This window comes from Phalacrocorax carbo, chromosome 1, assembly GCF_963921805.1.
Source record: "Phalacrocorax carbo chromosome 1, bPhaCar2.1, whole genome shotgun sequence".
NCBI classification, from domain to species: Eukaryota; Metazoa; Chordata; class Aves; order Suliformes; family Phalacrocoracidae; genus Phalacrocorax; species Phalacrocorax carbo.
In genome coordinates, this window is record NC_087513.1 from 74,364,894 (window position 1) to 74,384,716 (window position 19,823).

A 19,823-nucleotide genomic window follows, 5' to 3' on the forward strand; every position below is an offset into this window, starting at 1 on the left:
ACTGTTCTTAACTTGATTGTTACAGTGGAATGGTCTGATAGTCTTTTGTTTCCAGGTTTCATGAATGGCACTGTCAGGAGACCAGCTCAAAAATGGAAGATCTAAGTGATCCACTTGTGCTCTTACTCTGTGTAAAACCTTTACTAGTGATGGTAAAAATACAAAAAGAGAAAGGAACCTAATCTGACTTTCTAATCACAGGTCATGTTTTGAGCGATTATATCCCTAGAGGAAAAAGCATCTCTTTTTTAAGTGTGACATTTTTTAGCTGAATACAATTGGGAAGGAATATAATGTACCACATTCACAATGTCATTTTACAGTCTTTTTTTTTTCTGTCTGCCCTTTAAAGGCTATCCAGACATGAGTGGATAGCAACACCACTTGAATATCTCTCTTTAATTGACTGTCTGAGAGAGCTCTAAAAATAAACTTGCAGATACTGTGGGAAGACAAAACTAGAGGACAGTTGACATGTCTTATCAAAAGCCAGCAACCAGGCTGTGCTATCTTTTTCAATGAGATTCCTCATGTGAGTAAAGAAAACGAAAAGAAAAATTAGAAGATTAAGTTTGGGGAGTATCAAAACCAGACAAGTCAGTTTTCAAAGGGTGGGAGATCATGGCTTCTGTCTTTGTAAAAGGATGAAAACTAAAGAAGTACAATGAGTATGAGGAGTGGAGTGGAGTGGTTTTCTTATCCAGAGAAACAAGCCTTGCAAGGATATGTGTATAAAAATGTATAGAAGCCACAGTCATCTGTCATGTTTGAATGTCAGTGTCATATGCTAGCAAGTACTGAGAGTGGGTTCAGCATGAGGCTAGTTAATGAACTGTCACCCGTGTTGGGGACCCAGGTGTTCTTCACTGATAAACTCCAGGTCCTTTGTCACTGACTTCTTCCAAGTCACAAGGGTCAAATATTTACTGTTAGGAAACCTCTCTCCCCTGGCTAGCGTTTGAGAGAGGCTGAAGTAAGTCCCAAAAACTAAGTGGAGGAAAAGCCCTCCAGACCTTGAGAAGCTTGCTGCTCTGTAGAGTTGTGCACTTAGCGAGTAATGAATCCAGTGTATTCTTGTTATGTTAATAGCTTCCTGCTGAGTGAGTCATTTCAGTGTTCATTAGTTTATCCCGGACCTGCTTTTTTTTTTTTTTTTAAAGAATAGCTTTTAGTGAAAAATAAAGTTAGTTTTAGTCTAATAGGAAGCTGAAAAACTATTAATCGGGTCTGACAATACATTAGGGAAAAAAATAAAAAGAAAAAAAAAGAAAAAGATGTGCCAGTGGCTGCTCTGATTTCCGTGGTCTTTTATCCAGCGGCCCGGGGCAGCCGCGGCGGCGGCCCGGAGCTGGCCAGGGTCCTGACCGGCAGCGCGGCCGGAGGGCTAGGCCGGCCCCGCCCCAGGCCGGCCCCGCCCCAGGCCGGCCCCGCCCCAGGCCGGCCCCGCCCCAGGCCGGCCCCGCCCCAGGCCGGCCCCGCCCCAGGCCGGCCCCGCCCCAGGCCGGCCCCGCCCCAGGCCGGCCCCGCCCCAGGCCCGCAATCCGGCAAGTTACGGACAAAGAGTGCCTGAGTGGCACAGAGACACTGAAAGCACGTAAGGGACAGTGTATATTGACCAGGTTTGGCGGGTGGAGCCTGCCTGGAGCAGGAAGTTGGACTAGATTACCTGAATTATGTGATGGGAAAACCAATGGAAGCACCGAGTCAGGGAAAAAAGGCACCCCTCTTATGTGATATTAATTTTGTTCTTGCCTTTCAGTAGGCTTGCAGTTGCCTCAGTCTGCACAATTTGACTGGACTTCTAGTTTTCAGATTCTGATGTGTGCTACTGAGACTTCAGTCTGAGGCTGGATTTTGTCCCTGAAGTGTAGCCTCCCTGTTTTGCTGTGCGAACTTTTGTATAGGCTTGCAACAAATGACACCTTCTGTTTGCTTTTTGAGGAACCTACACCCTTATAGAATGAAATGACACTTTTCCCCATTTTAATCCTACATTACTCTTTTATTATTGATATAGAAAGGATTGTTGTTTATTCAAATCAGTTCATGATCAGTTATTCAAACAAGTTCATTAATTACTTTCATGCGTCTATGTGAAATACTATTAATTTTAAGGACTTTTGTTTTCATTATGGGAAAAAATAAATAGATTATAGAAACTTCATTCATTCTGAAATTGTAACAGCTTTTCCCCTCTGCCTCCCTGGACATCTAAACTTCTGTTTTCATAACCTTTTGAGATGACATTACATCGCACTGCACTTTCCTCTAATTGCTTCCTTGTTTGGTAAACATCCATTAATGAGTAGTCACTCATTATATGTAAATCCAGTTATGCAGCTAACCACCTTTACTTTTCAGCAAGGCCTTTTAATCTTGGCTCTACATTTCTGCAGAAAGACTGCCTTAAAGAAAGATAGTACTCTAAATGAAGACCTATACCCTTGCTTTACGTGCAGTCCTTAAAATTCTTTGCATTGTTTTCTTTGCAGGCTATTATTTGCTTTCCAACTCTTATGGGTCAACATTTCTTGTGGTATTAGTACGTGAATGAACTCACATGCTGTCTAGGATTGTGGATGAAGGACAGGCTAAAGGTGTAAGATACAAATTGATGCAGGCTTCTGACCTGGTCCAGATATAATGGCTCTTTGGAGCTGGGTACATTTAGTGATTCCTCAAACTGTTTCTGATTTCCCAGTGTATTTTATGTATTTGGTTTGACTGTGTGCTATTGGAGGGGGAAAAAAAGAGATTGGTCACTTCTCTGGATTCATGCCATTGTTTTGTTCAGTTCAATAGTGCATTGAAAAGAACCCACTGTATCTGTAAGATGATATTACGTGTTGGATTTTTTTCTTAACACTTCTAGGCAGCCCAATATCGTAAGGCTTTTTCATCCAATCACTACCCATAAACTCTTCTAAACACCTTGAAAAACCAGAGCCTGTAGAATGCTAACCGTTCTCTGTTGTAGTTCACTTTGCTGTTTATCTGTATTTACCTAATCGGTAACAGGTGGAATTGTTTGCTTGTTAGCAAAAGAAAGATCGGTAAATGTAACTGCATATGTTCTGTAAAATTTTGAATTTTCAAAGTCTAAAATTTGGCTTAAAATAATTAGATATTTCCTCCTTATTTATAACAGTAATTAAGCTTTCTTAAGAGGCTTAATTTTTCTCACTAATGGAGAAGAAGAAAAAAATCTGCAAGTATTTAAGAAAGTCAACAGTGCTTTCATGCTGCCAGAAACCAATCTCAGTGTTTAAACTCTGCTCAAACTGGAATTGCAGATTTCCTAGAGATATCAATCCCTGCTAGTTGTCTCTGATGTCTTTTCACTAGTGATTCTCAATAGATGTCACTGATTCATCTCAACTATTTAGAGGTAAAGCAAAGGCAAGAAACATTTTTTTGATTAGCGAATCTCTTCTTTTTAGAAGCTCATTGGTTAATATTCTAGCTAAATGGAAATGTATTGCTTTCAAGACATCCTGAAAAATAAAAGCCAAAGCTTTAAACTTCGGTGTGTGTTATATGATAATTAAATCTGTATTTTGGAGCCTGTATAAGTTGACTGATTTCCTTTGCTGCAGCTCCTTATTCATATTGGTGGGATCAGAGGGGCCCACAGGAATTCAAAGAGCCATTCCTTTGTTTAAGTGTTATTGTCTTTTATACAAGTAGAATTGGAAGCTCTTTATATTATTTGTGAGCTGAAACTAACCTTATTTTTTGCATATACCATGTTCTTCTAATAAGATTTTAGGGAATTTTGTGTTTCTATAGCTGGATGAGCTTTTTAGGAAATAACCCACATCCATGCAGATGGGTGCCCTGACACCTTCTTCAGAGCAATCCTGCGGGCTGTCTTTCCTACCCCCCACCCACATTCAATGCAGGCTGTTGTTGCATTTCACAATTATTTTGTATTCTGCTCATGCGACTGTAGAAACATTCATCCTGCATCAGTTCTGCAGGGTTAGGATTGATCTCAAAATGCTTAGGAACTGTGTGTTTGACTGTGGCTTGGTCCTGGCAGTAACCTTGCATATATATGAAACTCTGTTGAGAAATCCTTTGTAATGCTGGGAAAATAAGCGAGTAGTATCCCTTACTGAACAATGGTTGGTCTTGCAAAATTTCCAAATATTTTGCTATCTTTGCTCACTGTGTGTTGTCCTATGCTTTCACAAGAGAATAATTCAGCATGAGAGTGCATTGTCTACTTATTCCTACAGCAGGCATAAGTAAGCAGATACCCTGCAATTTCCTCTATTCTGTTTTGGTTTCAGCTCGTTGCTATTCTTCTGTCCTGAAATCGCTGAGGGAGAAAGTACAGTCAGGGTTGGAGGACATTGTCACTGGGCAATCATATTATTTGTTTTCTGTGCACATTTCTATAACTGCAATACTATAGTAATTTACCTTAACGAAAACTTTCATGCATAAAATTTAAAATGTGTGCCTATATCCAGTAACTTCCTCAGCTAGGAAATTGTGCGTTGCAACGCGGGAGATTAATTAAAAATTTTATACTACGTTTTCCCAGGCCTGCAGAATAACTCATTAAACTCTCATAAAATAGTAACTACTCTTGTTGTTTAACAGACATGCATGACATTAAAGATGTAGTTTTTCCCCCCTGAAGCGATGATTTGTGCTTACCCGTGTTTACATGTAATATCTGTTCAAAACTCAAAAATGTTTCAATGCACTTTTTTTTTAATTTACGCTTAGAGCATTGTATTAATGCAACCTTGGTATACGCAACTTGATATACTTAGCTTTTTCTCTTATGCTCAGACCTGGAGCAGATTAAGAAAGGAGCAGGGAAAAAGTGGAGGATGGGCAAAACCTTCAGAAACTGCATCTGAACATTATGTCTCTAACCCCAAAAGATAAGGGGTTGCTGCTAATCGTTCAGTGTGGTGCAATACTAAACAACAACTGGAATACCTGATGAGTCTGAATGTCTTTCTGTCATGGAGTGCCAGTGAACCAGGAGGTAAATTGCTGCCTGGTATGTAAATGCTGTACAGTGTGAGCATGTAAGTCTGAATCAGTTGAAATCTGAGTGGGAGGGTGTTGTGTACCTGCCTCTGGAGGTGCTGGCAAAGCAGAGCAGGGCTGAGAATCCCACAAAATGGATGTTGTTTTCCTCTAAGCTAGGCACGGCATAAAATGATGTCAGATGGTCAAGTAAAAGGAAGGATTTGCTGAGTGTTTCTGTGGCTTGAGGCAGAGTTTAGTGATTCGACCTATCAATCAAAGTTTATCCTTGTTACCACACAGGATTTTAAAAAAAAAATAAATAATTGAGTTATTCAAGTGTATGAGAAGGTGTTTACGGAAGCCACCACAGGGAATTATTTACAAATTCTGGTAAAACTTTTTTTTTTCAATAAATTGCTACATTATTTTTCCATTTTGTACAGTTTATATGGGACTGGGTTGCTCCATGGAACATCTGAATGCAACTATTTGGAAGGAAGCGTAGGTCCTTCTTGAGGCCTCCCAGTTCTGGAAATGTTGGAAGCTATAGCATCTTCCATAATAAGAGACACGCTCCCCAACCCCAGTAGGTTGAGCTCCTTTTTCTAATTAAGCATGAAACAGTATTTCCTTTTTGTCATTTTTAGTCCATAGTTTGGGGTCCTAGTACATTGCAGGCCATAAAGTTTGGATCCAGAAATCTTCCAGAACTTTGGAATTTCCCACCCATTAATGTCTCCTTGTCATATATGTCACATAAAATAGAAGCATTCCCTTCACATTCCCAGAGTATTCATTGTTTAAAATACTGTTTATGATATGCCATCAATAGTCTGTTTTCTGAAATAAACCATTACTCTCTCCCAGCGTGATTTTTTTTCATAATCCCCACACTGTGCTATCCTGGCTGTATGAAGGCCGATCCCGGTGAATTAAATGCCACAGCAGCAATTTGAATTGTTCTTTTAATTCACGGCAACTGCTCACTTGCAGTGACTTCCTGCTGGGTGGAAAGCTACCAGAGAGCACACTGTTTTGAAGTTCTGACATAAAGTACAGCTTGAACTAAAAGTGACTGCCAGCTAGTTACTGGTACTCCATATTTTTTGTGAGTATGCAGGTATGTTGCAAAGCATTCTCTCTTTTGTGTGTGGTTGCTCTGCAGTTAATATCCCAGGTATCCTTTTGGGTATAAGAAGGTTTCCTGCAGCCGCACAGCAATGCGTTCAGTCTCCCAAGGGGTCTTTTGCAGTCCTATGTCCCCATATAAGTATTCCATGAGATGTTGATCTCATGAAAAACAGTACCGCCTGAAGTACATACTTGTGAAGAGCACAAAGTTTACATGAGCTTGGATGTTTAATGCCACTTTGGTCGTAGATAAAGACACTGCTGTCATGACTGAGATGTCCTTGCATGGTGCCACAGAGAAGCTTGCACCTTCTGGACCACTTCTCTTTTGTGTAAGTAGTGAGCTTCAGGTTTCAAAATTGGTTAGTTGATAATGCCTCTGTGGAGCAAGGAAAATCTTTAAAAAAAAAAAAAAAAAAAAGCTGGAGAAGGTAGCTGGAGGTTCATTTTAAGATCTCTTATCTCCTAGAGGGTTTTCATAGTCACTGTCACAGTTTCTTCCTGTAATAATGCTTTGTAATCAAATACTGGGGTCTGGTAGTATCCAAGTCCAGAATTTGAAAAACTATGCTCAGCTTATTTCTTGATATTCATAATTATCTTATATAAAGAGGCAGTGTGGTGCGTACCTGGGATCTGTCTGGCAGGAGCTCCATTCTGATCTGTTCCACAAAATGACTGTAAATAGGCTTATACCTATCCTTCTGTTTTGTGACAGCATTACCATAGAGGCAAGGCTTTTGGCTTGCTTCTTGCTTAACATTTCACACATTATTTCACATATTATTGGAATATAGAGAATTTTGTATGAGTTATAGCTAACACACGCATTTAGCAAATCTCAGTGGAACATGCACTGTGATTCTGACAGATTTTGCGCATGCGAAATAGAGCTTTCAACAATGTGCTTTTGTAATACAGCTCTGTGTGAACACAAAACAATTTAGGAATTACATGGCATTCAGTAAATCTGCCAGTAAAGTATCAATGTGGTTTCTTAATATGTTAAAATGCATGTGTCTACCAGACCACAAAATTCCCTCAAGATTTATGATATGGAAAAGGTTTTCTCCCTTTCCAGCACTTATGCACAGACACTTTCATTCTAATCCATGCTGCTTCTGTTTCTCTATACAAAAGTGAGTTCTAAATTATTGTCAAAATTTTAGACACATTTCAAACTTTGTGCAGTTATTTCAGTCAGTAAGTACAAACAGAAACACCAGGCTGAAAATAGGTGTATGATAGAAAATGTCTGAAGTTATGAATTACTATGTGCAAGACCTTTTAGATAACAGTAGAAGGGAAATCTTCTGGAAAAAAATAGTCCAGCTTTTATTTTTCAAAATTTTCAGTTTTCACTTAAAAAGCCCCAATCCCTAAAAATGCTTGGGGGCATTTTTTTGGTGGAAACAGTTATTTTCCGAAGAAAATAACAATTACTTCTAACGGATGGAAAGAAGACTGTCGGCTGTCTCACTGCAGTTGCATAGCGTGGGAGGTGGGCTGAACAGTCCTCTCCCTTTTAGGAAGGACAACTCTTCCTGACTTCTGTGATGTTCATTATCTTGCCATCAATAGTTTCTCCTTGCTCTGGGCTCCTGTGCCTGGGTCAGGGCAGGACTGGAGCAGTTTGGCGGAGAGGAGCGAGTGAAATGCAGGGAACCACAGCCACCCGCCACATTCCCCTGTAGAGAATACGCCATCCCTGACATTGATGTTTTTTGGAGCCAGTTGCCGTCAAGCTGTCATGTCTTGACGGCTCTGTAGGAGGAACAAAAGGCCCATCAGACCGAAGATGATTTGTAAACAATGAAGAAGGAGCATATGCCACCCCGCCATGTCTGACAGTGTAAAACCAACGCCGCGTTACCTGTGGCTGACACACAGAAAGCTATCCTTTAAAGTGTCAGCTGCTTCCTTATGCAAAGGTGCAAGAAAATGTTTTATTAAGAGCTGAATTTGGCTTCTCGTTAACTCTCGGGGTTTTGCTATCTCTGGAAAAAATCAGTGGAACAACGCCCTTCTTGTCAGGGTGCTGCCTTCTCAAAAGGGATAGTAAAATCACATAATCTCTTGCAAATTCAAAATGCTTATTTAAAAAATGATTTTCTTCTAATTTATGTTCTCAATGTTTTCGGTGTTTTTGGCATCTTCAGCATTAAATCAGAGGCTGAGTACTGTAATTTTTCCTGTTTTCCCAGTAAGAACTTGGTTGCTGATTAAAGTCCTTGGCAGGGAGTGGGCAAAAATTAATGCATTAACAACCTAAGAATGAAATCAAAGTGAATTAGAGTAGCATTATCTAACATAAATTATATTTTGTTAGTACTGTGTAATGTTCTTCTAACTGATGACAATGATTTATTTCTACTTAGATGAATGATGAAACTAATCAGTGAATTGCTGGATAGATGCTTTGTTAAATTAGTCCGATATTCAGTTGGGAGTCTTTAATCTATTGCTTTGTCTGCTTATTTGTCATTGATTGCATAGGGGGATGTGCAGGTGGTTCTTTCATTTACATGAATATGAACTAGAGCATCTTCACTGATTATCAGTGGAGTTTCATTGTAGTTAACCAGCGAAAATGAGACAATGGGGCCTTTCTGTCTTTGGTTTTGTTTGGAGATGCCTTTTAAAAACCACCTTACGAAATCCTTTTTAAAGTTATTTGAAACTTACTTTTAAAGGGAATTCATCCCACTTATTTCCAATATGCAAGGTGTTTTTAGTTAACAGTATTTGCAAACCCTATGGTAATGATTGCTTAAAAATGGAGGTGAGTTGGTAATTTATTTTTACATTTTCTCTAACACAGAAGGTGAACCGATGCTGCACTGGTTTTTCTAGTCCATCTACAAGACTCTGGCTGTTCATTAAAATTTTATGAACGAAGAAAATAAATGTGTTGACAATGAAAAGAACAGAGTTTCAGGAAGCTAATATTAATGGAAGTGCTTTTGTTACAACTTCACAGTCCAAACCCATCATTTTTCAGACCAGCTTAAAATTCTAAGGAGAAAAACAACTGACCTTTTTGAGAGCATTTAGCAGAAATGGCAGCTGGGTCCCCACAATGTGAGAATTTATATGCTGTTAACTATGAACTGATGATTTGCCTAGCAGTTACATTGTGGGTGGTCAGGAAGGAAAGCATGAGGAGGTTTTTATAAGTCCTGTGAAACATATTTTGCTGGTAATAGAAACCTAGAAGCAAACTCAGGTTTACTATATCGCACCATCAGCTTAAAAATATAACACTCTTGAATGAAAATTGCCTCTTACTGAAATTATAAGTAATGCCCAAGTTTATTTTACAAAAAAAGTAAACCCAGCTTAATTCTGGAACATGTGTGGCATTCTTCTAACCCTTCAATCTCAATGTAACATTCAAATTTGAAGGCAGATTACCCACACCATGAAGATAGCATAAGATCACTTGGTGTGAGGAAACAACTCATTATTGGAGTCCATCTTGGATGTTTTATACCCTTAGAGGAAAAAAAAATAACTCCAGGTTTTGATAATTAATTAAATATTATATTCAATCTTAAATCTGCAGTGTGTACCCTGACAAGCCAGCAGTAGGAACAGCTAGAGGGTGCAGGGAAACATCTTGAAAGCCCAGTACTGATGCGGAAAGCTGATGTGGATACTAACAAGCTGAGTAATGCTACTGCGTGTTAGGGCTGGAACTACCTTTTGGTTAATTGTGTTGCAATTTTGCTTAAGCTGTTTGCACCCCCTATTTTGGGCAGCCCAAGGGAAGGAATGGTCTGCATGCTTATGGGAAGTCACAGAATGAAGCCCGCAGCTTTTTAGCTTTGAAGAGCCTCTAAGTGCCTTAATCTGTGCTATCTGTCCCATGAGCATCCTTTAGGTGTGGAGCCGAGTGAAGTGTGCCATCCCACTAACATCCTGCAGTGGGTTGGGTATGCTGCTGCTAACTAGATTACAGGATGGTGATTTCCTAACCATTTCAAAGCCCAGGAGCCTCTTCCTTTGAAAGAGGGAAAAGGAGCCGTATGTTTCATAGTTGCTTATGGGCAACACATGAGTTTGACTTGAACGATTTGTGTATGACCAGGTAGACAAAGAGGCTCAGGGCAGAGTTCCTGAAATGCTCCTCCAGTCTTAGCAACAATACAGATCTGTGATTTAAATGTTTTAAGAAAAGTCACGTGCAAGATGATAAATGCAGTTTCTCACAGGTCATCCTAAGCAATTGCTCTTCATTAAACTCAAAGCAGCTGAAATCCCACCAAGCAGCAGGGACACTTAATCCTTAGGGCTTTACAACCCCCAACCCTCCTACCCCACGCTGTTATGGTACTGGAACTAGGTCTTTTGCATAATGTCTGTAGAAAGTTTGTAAGTATGGTCTTCTGGAAAATGCGTCAGTTGAATGTTTTAAGCTAAACGATGGCATGCAGATGCTGTCTGATGTCTGTGCTGTGTCCTGAATTTTCAGTACTCTGCTAGGGGAGGCAGAAGCTTCTGTGGGCTCTTGAGGGCATGGTGGCTTTTCACAGAGAACGGTGTTCAGCCTGGTTTTCCTCCTATGTCCATAGAGCGAGTGGATTTCTTTGCAAGGTTAGGCAGAGGGACAATCCCATAGTGGTTTTATCTGCCCCTTCTATTTTCCTTTGGCTCCTTCAAATCCTGGCAGCCCTGATTCTTATTCTTTTTTTTCTTGGACTCTCTGAAGAACAAGAGTTTCAAAGCTTCACGTGCTTTTGGAAACATGAATATGAGGCTCCCTTGAAGGACAGCAAGTCATCTCAAGCAATACCAAAGACTGTTTGCAACTCACAGAATTTCAAAGCATTTAGTAACTCCTAAATATTTATTTTGGGGGTCTCAAGCCACTCAACATGTACTGAAGCCACGTAATTTATGTAGCAGACTGCCTACAATTCTTAAAAGCAAGAGTTAATGGCTGCTGCCTTTGGCTGTAAAACATGTCTCTTTCTTGCATTTCCTCTGATTCCCCTCCCCCTTGCTTTACTGAGCATGTGAGCTCTCATTTGGTCAGGGCCACCTCAGAGATGTGATGTCCATTGAATGTCAAGGTATGCTCCTAGTTCAATAACTGTGTAAATTAAAAAATGTTCTTGAGAAGGTAGATGCAGGACAAGAATGCAGCTGCATATTTAGTATTGATCCGCTGTCCTCTCACTGGGTTCTTAATGGTGGCTGGGCCTCAGGAAAGTAAAATTTATTTTTCTGCTTTAGCATTTCTTAATCCAGAGTTAGGATAAGCAAAATGCTTTAATGTTTTTCATTAGAAAGCAGGTTGTGGCTTTCTACTAGCTGAATGGAATCTAGTTTTCTGAGAAAGGAAGATAAAGCAAATAAATCTAAGGAAGAAAAGAAATAAGACATTAGAAGTAAGTCCTAACAAATACAGAGTTTGTGCTATAACACTGGGTCTGTTTTCTGGACCATGTACGCTGTCATAATGCCTGGTGAATACATGATGAAGTGTCAGATGTTGCTCTGTATATGTAAGTGAGGACAAGTGCTGCCACCATTCTACCTTGTCCTCCTGGAGAGGAGAGTTGTTTCGCAGTCCTGCATCCTGTCACAGAGGCATTTGCATTCTCAGATGCCTGTGCAGTAACTTTGTCTCTACTGCAAAGTCAGGTTTTGACAGGTTTGATAAATAAAAAAAACCCTGCACAATTTTTTGCATGAAGAGAATATTAACTCCTGTACTGTAGACAAATTCCATTCTGTAACTAAATCACACTGCTTTAAATTCACATCTTTTCACCACCTTTTTTTTTTTTTTTTTTATATGCTGCACTGATGCGCTGTGTGCTGTTTGAATGACTGTGCCAACCTCACTAAAGGTTAATGAGTTGGGGCTCACTGGAAGATGTCCCACCCATAGTTTTGAGATCCTCTGGAATGAAGACTATAACAGATCTAATTTATGACTGTGTTTGATGCATAAGATAGCATGACGATTTGACCTTGCACTTCATGTCCTGCTAAACTGCCACAAGAGCTGCTTAGTTAAAATGACCCCTTTCTAATTTTAATTTATGCTGTGTCTGGGCAGCTGAGTGTTTAAGGAGCTGCTGTCAAGCTCTAAATATCTTTGCCTAAGGCTTCAGAGTGGCCTGTCCCAGCAACACAACCATGGAGGGAGCCAGGGTGATTTATGATTCCCAGTGCCCTTCTGTCATCACCTCGTTCCCTGTTCCTTCCTTCCTTTCTTCCCCAGAACTGTCTTTTGTATATCAGCTCAGGAAGGTCACTTTCATGGATTTCCACACCCCACCCCCCCACCCCCCCCCCCCGCCTTTTTTTCCTGGTTGTATTATTTCTCCTGTGTCTTTGCAGCTTGGCTAGAAGGCTCTTTCTGACCTGACTGCCTGGCTTGGTCAGTATCTGCATCAGGACTTTAGACAGTTTTGGTTTTGCAGAGTTGTTACCTTCTGTATCACGTTTGTTGTGTCCTGGTTTGGGGAATGGGGATAAGAACTGTCCTATGTCTATTTACCAGCTAATTTCAGTACTTTTTTTTCCCCTAGCTCCTAATTCTCCGTTTTCTTTTGTCACTTTGATCCTTGCCAGCTCCCTGGTTTTGCAGGAGTGGCTGCTACAAAGATGCATGTGTTCTTCTCTGTAAAACCGGTCCTTGTTTTGTGTTGCTAGGCTACTCCCTTCCAGCTGCCACTGAAGAAATGCTCCGTGGTGGGAAACGGTGGGATCTTGAAAAAGAGTGGCTGCGGCAAACAAATCGATCAAGCAGATTTTGTCATGCGGTAAGACAGAAACCTCAATGACACATTGTCTCCCCTTACCCCTGCTAAGTCTTGGACTTTTCAAAGCTATTCAGTTGTGATTATTCAATTATAATTTGCCTTGTTTCCCCCACCCCCCTTTGCAGGATGCTTTACACAAGTGATTTGGGTAAAAGTGTGAGGAAAGGCAAAAAAGAGGGTTTTGACTGGCTTCTGCAAGTGTGTGTGTAGTGTGGGGGCTGTCTGCAGATGGATGGGTTAAGGTTGTGACAGATTGTGCAGTGTCACAGAGACGTACTGAAGAGCTGCTTTTCTCTTTCATTATGCAATGTTGGGCAGGGTCTCATGCCGCAATGTGCTCCGTCCTCTGCAACACTAAATGCCATCATATGCAACCTATTGAACTCAAGATGAGTAGGTACTGATTTATGGGGCAAGGCTTAAGTAGTAAGTTGGAACAAGCTAATTTGCTCCTGTGTTTTTCTTCCCTCAAGACTGATTTCTGGCTGACTGTCTGAGGAAAGGCCAAACCTCTTTCCTTGATGCAGGTTTTTTGGGATTCCTCACATTTCCCTTCCCTCCAGCCTTCCTGACATTATAAGAACCTGTCAGGAGGGATGTTGAAGCAGCTACTGCTTTCATGATTGAATTTGGCACTTTCTAGGTCTGCATTCTTTAAGGAAGAAAGACAGAAATTAGTTCCTCCCTGTTAAACATGAACAAGAAAGATTGTGGGGGAGAAACTGGAGGAATGCTCCCAAAGAGACGAGAAGTGGAGTTCCTTTGGGGTTTGAGGTGGATGCATAATGAACACCCACTTTAGCAAGTCTCCTTATTAGATCCTGATGGCTTCTTATAAAGCCATAAAATTTGCTGCAAACCAAACAGTATTACTGTAATTTCTGGTTTACATCTCAAAGACCAAAAATGCCTTCAATGTTAAAGCAAAGAAATACAACAAACTAAAGACCAAAGGAAACATACTTAGAGCACTCACAGAAGAGCAGATGTAAAGCACAGGGGGAGAGAGGGGCAGTGTGCTTATTGCCATTACTGCAAAACTCCTCAGGTGTTCCACAGACAAATGTAAGAAACTGCAGGGTATATACCATGGTAAAATTATCTAGATGCAATGGGAAATTGAAATGCTGTAGGAGTGATCAGTTACAAAAACAATAGAAACTTTTTTTAAAAAAACAGCAGTTGTAGCTTGATTGGAAAAATCCTTTTCTCTCCAGGGAGGGTAAAGCAACCATTATCTGTACAGAACTTATTTTGAATTGGAAATAAGTGATAGGGAAAAAAAATCCCAGTAGCTGCCTGCAGGCTGTATTGTATTAGTGATGTGCAGCCATATTTATGGAAAATGTTTCAGTTCTTCTGGGTTAGAAGCTACTACGCCACTGGGAGAAAATATTTTTATAGCAGGTGGAAGACAGGATTTGCTTTTCTATAATCTGAGAGCTGAGAGAGAAAGAGCACAATAGTGACTTGCATAACATTTTTCAGTTTTTTTTAAAGAAATTTTTGTAACATCTTTAAGTATTTTCGCAGTGTGAAATGTCATGCCAGGTTTTGCCCTTGCTCTTTTCTTCTGTTCACATGGTTTTTGATTTCACCTAAGTGTATTTCCATAACCTCTGTCATATGACTGCAGCCATCTTCTCTCATATATTGTAATCACTAAGGTTAATTAATGAGTTTAAACTCATATCATTGCCGAGTATCTTCTACAAACACAGTTGTACCAACATAGAGATTAAAAAAGCAGCAGTTTTCAGACCCTAAGGCATAGCACACTGCATTTTAATGAAAAAGGTGCATGTCATATCTTTAGGTAGTGTGGTTATAATAGGTTCTTCTGATACCTGGCTGGTTTTCAAGTTTCTAATCCTTATTTCTAAGAAAAAAAATTTGATTTGCCCTCTCACTTCCTCCTAACACTTATCTTAAGAGAGAAGTGTTGGGTACTAAACCTTAAGCAATGTTTTCTTCTGTGTTTTGACAGAAGAGACACGTTTTCTTGATGTTAGGTTTTGAAGAAAAGTTTCTACATCTCACGATTCTTCCTTTCCTTCAGCCACTTTCCATGGCTCTGCTGTGGTTTGTATGTCTCCCAGAGCCAGGGTTTCTCTCTGTAAAATAGCAGGGGCTTGCAGGGAGTTCTCCAAGCTGTTTGCTGGTGAATTTATTCTAAAACTAGAAGCAACTTGCCACTATTTCAAGTTGACTAGTGGCTGTCCTCGTTTGGAGAGGCCAAGCTGTGCCATGCCATCTAGCCATACCAGCCCAGGTGCAGCTGGGGAGGTTAAATACGGTGGCACTTAGAGGTTTCTAGACAAGTCCAGAGAAACATGGCTTTCAGCTGCCTTACGCAATTATTGTCTTGACGTTGGCCAAGGTGCCATAAAGGAATAAAAATGAGTGTTTGCAGTTACATGTTAAATTCATGTTAGTCCCTAGTGTTTAGTACATGTGCATATATAACATTATAAAATATCTAGATAGTCACCTAGCATCTACCAAATGCCCATGCTTCACCCAAGTTTCCCGGATTCTCTGCATCTGTGGGACATGCACTTGTGTCTGGGCCAAACCCAGAAGAGCTATTTCTGCCTGGTAAGGATTGAAGGGTCCCACTCATTTTTACCTTGTAGCTGTTTCTACGTGTTGAGTAGAAAGGTCTCAGATGTGAAAAAGGCACACATGAACTGCTGTGCCTGTTGATGATTTTTTTTTTTTTCCCAACTAAAGGCTGGGTCTATATAGAAGACCAATATGTTCAGCTTTTTTAGTTAGACTCATGTCAAAAAAGCTGGCCTGAAACACTGTCCTGGTACTTCCTTCTTTCCTGCACATTCACGTACTTACTCCTTAGTACCAGGAGCAAGAAGTAAGATAATTAAAAAGACCTTTCCTAGGATGACTCTTGTTTCTTGGTGTGTTCTTCACCTGCACAACACTCAGCACTCTGATGACCTGTTTAAGAAAATAATCTGAACGGCCAAGAAGTTTCTAGAAACGAGCTGATTCTTTTCTAAGTTTCCTCTGGATACTCAGGCCATTTCTTAATATTTCATGCAGAACAAGCTGGGAGTGAGACTTACTGATGAAAGGAATTAGTTGTGTTTAAATAATGTAACTGGGACTGGCTTGTGAAAGAAATTTCATTATTGAGATATTAAGATGACAAAAATAAGGGAGAGATCTTGGTCCATCGTAGTGATTTTAAAGAAACTTAAACCAAAAATGGCTTCTTAAAAGTTTGCCCTAAAAATTTCAGTTTCTCCAAATCAGAGACCATTAAACTGTGATGTGCCAGACGTCATTTATGCCATCTCTCTGCTCTGAGGCAAATCACCTATATATGTTGCTTCACAAATATTTGTTTGACCTGCCATTGAAAACTGTCACTGAGAGGGTTTTTACAACCTCTCCAAATAGTATTAATCTGATTAATTTGTATCCTACCCAGTGCAAGTGCAGGAAGCAGCCTATTGCAGTCTTTATTTATTTATTTAAATGCAAACCTTTCTTGATTTTTAAGGTTTTTTTCATTATTTATGACTAGGAATTAAACTTCCCCTATGCTTCTAGTATTTTTTTTTCTTCTCAATGATTGCATTTTCTGAAGCCTCTTATTTTTATTCCTCTTTTCTGGCTTCTTTTTAAGTTGTCTAGCTCCTCTTAAATTGTGGTAGACCAATCTAGAAGCTGTTTCCTAACAGAGATCTCAATACATTGTGTACATCTTAACAACAGTAGCCATAAAAAGGAGAAAACGTTCCTGAAAATTTATGTTTCTTTGTGAACATGGTTGAATTAATCTACGTTTCATATAGGTGAGACTTTGCTGTCCTTCTCCTTGGCATTTTGTGATGATGCGAATATAGGAATATGATTTTGAGAGCTGATATTTATATGCGGATTAGCACTACTGTTTTTTTTTTTCTTAGGGAATGTGGGGTGTTTTGCATTAACAAACACTGGAGGGAGTATACCTGTGCACACAAGTGCTCGCTCTGGGCACTGACATTGCACAAAACCATAACACATGGAGGTGTGGCTGGGAATTTGTGCAGCCTCATTTGCTGCACTCAGCTGTCAGAGCGCATGGATCCCTTCTCTGAACGCTGCAGAGGTCAGTAAAAATGCTAACAGAGGCAGCGACTACTGTGGAAACAAGGGTTTTCCTTGTGACAAGACTGATTCTCCCAGTGTGTCAGAAGAGTATGGTGACCTGTAGTACAAGAGCCCAGCAGTTTCTGCAGTAGCCCCTGGAAACTGCTGTAAAAACTGAACTGTAGCTCACTTCCCCAGCTCCGACCTCTCACTAGTGTCGGAAATGGGCCTCTGAATTATTAAGACAAAAAAATTGGGTAAGCAACTTGTTGTTGGACTCAAGGGTTTCATGACTGATGCCAGCTGCCTGGAGGATGCACGCACAATAAGTGGAGTGCTACAGAGAGTTTAATGGAGAAGACAGTGAGAAAAATGACGTAGATCTTCACAGGTGTAAGATCTGCAGCAAAGGAACTGGTGTCTCCTTGGTACTGGGAGTAGTTGTGAACATGAAAAAACTCTCTGTGCCGCTGCCTGCCCTCTTCCAGTGCTGGGGCCTCATCCTCCATGGCAGTTGTGGTCTGCAGAGCTGAAAGCAGCCACGGGCTGCATGACCCCCTTCTTTAGGGTCAGCGTTTGCTGAGGGCACGCTCTTGCTGGGAGCAGGAAGAGGGAGGAGCTGGAGCCCAAGAGTGCCCCTCTCCTTTCCTTACCTTGTGCGCTCCTTCTCTGTGCTGTCCTTTTCCAGGCATGCTGCAGAAGAACAATGAAACCAGCACATGTAGATGGGGATGTCTTGATTCGATGGCTGAACTTAAAAATTGGAGGGCAAATTTAGTTATGGTACAGGCCAAAACTTAAAAAACAAACCAAAAAACAAACAAACAAAAAACCCAAACCAAACAGAACCAAAACCAAACCCCAATAAAAATACCCCAACAAACCCCCAACCCAATAACATAAAAACTAAGAGTCTTTTTTTCTGAAAAAAATCCAAATTCCAAATCTTACTTGATTCTGAGAATCCTGGTTTCATTTTTGCCTTTTAAGCATTAAAAATATTGTTCATATCTTTGATTTAAAAAGTTGGACAAATTTGAAATGAAAAATATTTTGACACCAATTTTTGGTGTAATTTCTGTGTATTGAGTAGATTCCTCCTGACTGTAATTTTTGGAGCAGTGCGTAGGCTTGGATACTGTTTGAGTGTATCTTCATCTTTACCTGCTGTGCCTTCTTCCTTCTCCTAGGTCCTTACTAGGGAGCATTTAGAACTGTTCATGGTCTGGAAGTTTCTCTCTACTGTTTTTTGGAGTCTTGGCTCTCTGCTTTCCAAAGTAAATTTGCTCAGTCACTTTCTCTTTATTATATTTTCACTGGGCCCACCAGAACAAGGCTGTGAGTGAAACAGAGATGCACATATTTAAATAGGCACTTAAAATTTTTCTCTGTGTTTTCTTGATACATTTTGTGTGTTGAAGATACCCTGCAGTGCAATATTAAAAATGCCAGTCACCCGTTGTTTGCAAGACATGTGTAATGCTTGTAATGCCACCGAGTGGTAACAGTCTGGAGCCTGATACTAGTGAACAAGACAGAACAGAGTGAAAAATGGAACTTTAAAAGAGTTTGGAAAAAAGTCTTTGCTAACATCCTCTTTCACAGCCTTTCAGCCTGTTGGAAATGCCAAGTCCGTGTCTTTGTTTTTTCTTAGTAGTTACATAAAGTCATCTCTGCAAAAGGTTTTATTTCTACATTTCCGCACAATCTGGTGCAAAAATGTCCTATTGTGCTTATAGGTGTGGTACAGTAGGGAACATTTGTAGCTTGGTCTAGTATTTATACAGCGCTTTTACATTTTCTGACAGCTTGTTTTTTGTTTATTTCTTTCTTTCTTTATTTTTTAAATTACACCTGCAAACTTGCAGACTAAAAAAGACTGAGGTTGAAGCCTGTCAATCCTGAATGTCATTTAAAATCTTGACTGTCTGTCTTTGCACAGGTGCAACCTTCCTCCTTTATCCAGTGAGTACAGCAAGGATGTTGGATCAAAAACCCAGCTGGTGACTGCAAATCCCAGTATAATTCAGAAAAGGTAGAGAGCATATTGTTCCGTCTCTTGCTGGGGGGAAACAAAAAGAAAAATGCTTCATCTGTGTTACAGATATTGGTGCATCAGAGTTATGTTCTTTATGATCTTCTCATTCTAGAAAAGGATCTGGAAAAGATGAAATGGGCAATGGTTTGGTGTTTGGTGAAATAGTCCAAGGCTAAACCCTGTTTCACTGTAAGCAGGGAAACTAAAGGAGGCTGGCTTCTTACAGAGCTATTTCTTCTACTATACTCCCCCCAGTGCTTCCAGCTCCCCCCCTTTACCATGCACTGGGCATGTGCCAGAGGTGCGTTGGCTGCTCCCGAGCCAGGCACGTACTGCTGGGCGGCCCAAACTACTCTGCTGGTCAGGCCAGCTGGCTGCTGCATCCCACAGTTAATGAAGATGCTAATTTGGGTTTGTCTTTGCCTTGCCACTGATAACCTCTAGGTCTTTACTGTCTTTGTATTATTTCTGTTAGTAGTTGATGAGAGATGGGAAGAGGCAGGGACGTGGAAAAAGTCAATGCCATCTCTCTGATTTTGCCTTCCTGAATTTTAATTGCTATATTATTTGTTTATCACCCGAAATGAGGTAGGCTGTTCTCAGGCAGAACAAGATCTGGTATTAACCTGCCATGCTCACTGAAAAACACAGAGAAAAGGTATAAACCAAGGGAATGAACAGGAAATGATTAGGCATAAAGAAATGTATAATGCAGGTACTGGGAGGTAAAGGGTTGTGAAAGGAAGCAGAGCAGGGAAATAAAATGAATAATAGAAAGC

The 19,823-nt window shown here is 40.4% G+C and overlaps 1 protein-coding gene across 1 annotated transcript in view; it reads left to right on the top strand.

The window, feature by feature from the left end:
- Positions 1–19,823, top strand: part of ST8SIA1 (ST8 alpha-N-acetyl-neuraminide alpha-2,8-sialyltransferase 1) — a 129,783-nt gene that overhangs the window by 58,957 nt on the left and 51,003 nt on the right. Inside the window, exons 3-4 of the mRNA XM_064459991.1 lie at positions 12,796–12,905; positions 18,949–19,041. Coding sequence (XP_064316061.1) covers positions 12,796–12,905; positions 18,949–19,041 — 203 coding nt within the window. The remainder of the gene's footprint in view (positions 1–12,795; positions 12,906–18,948; positions 19,042–19,823) is intronic.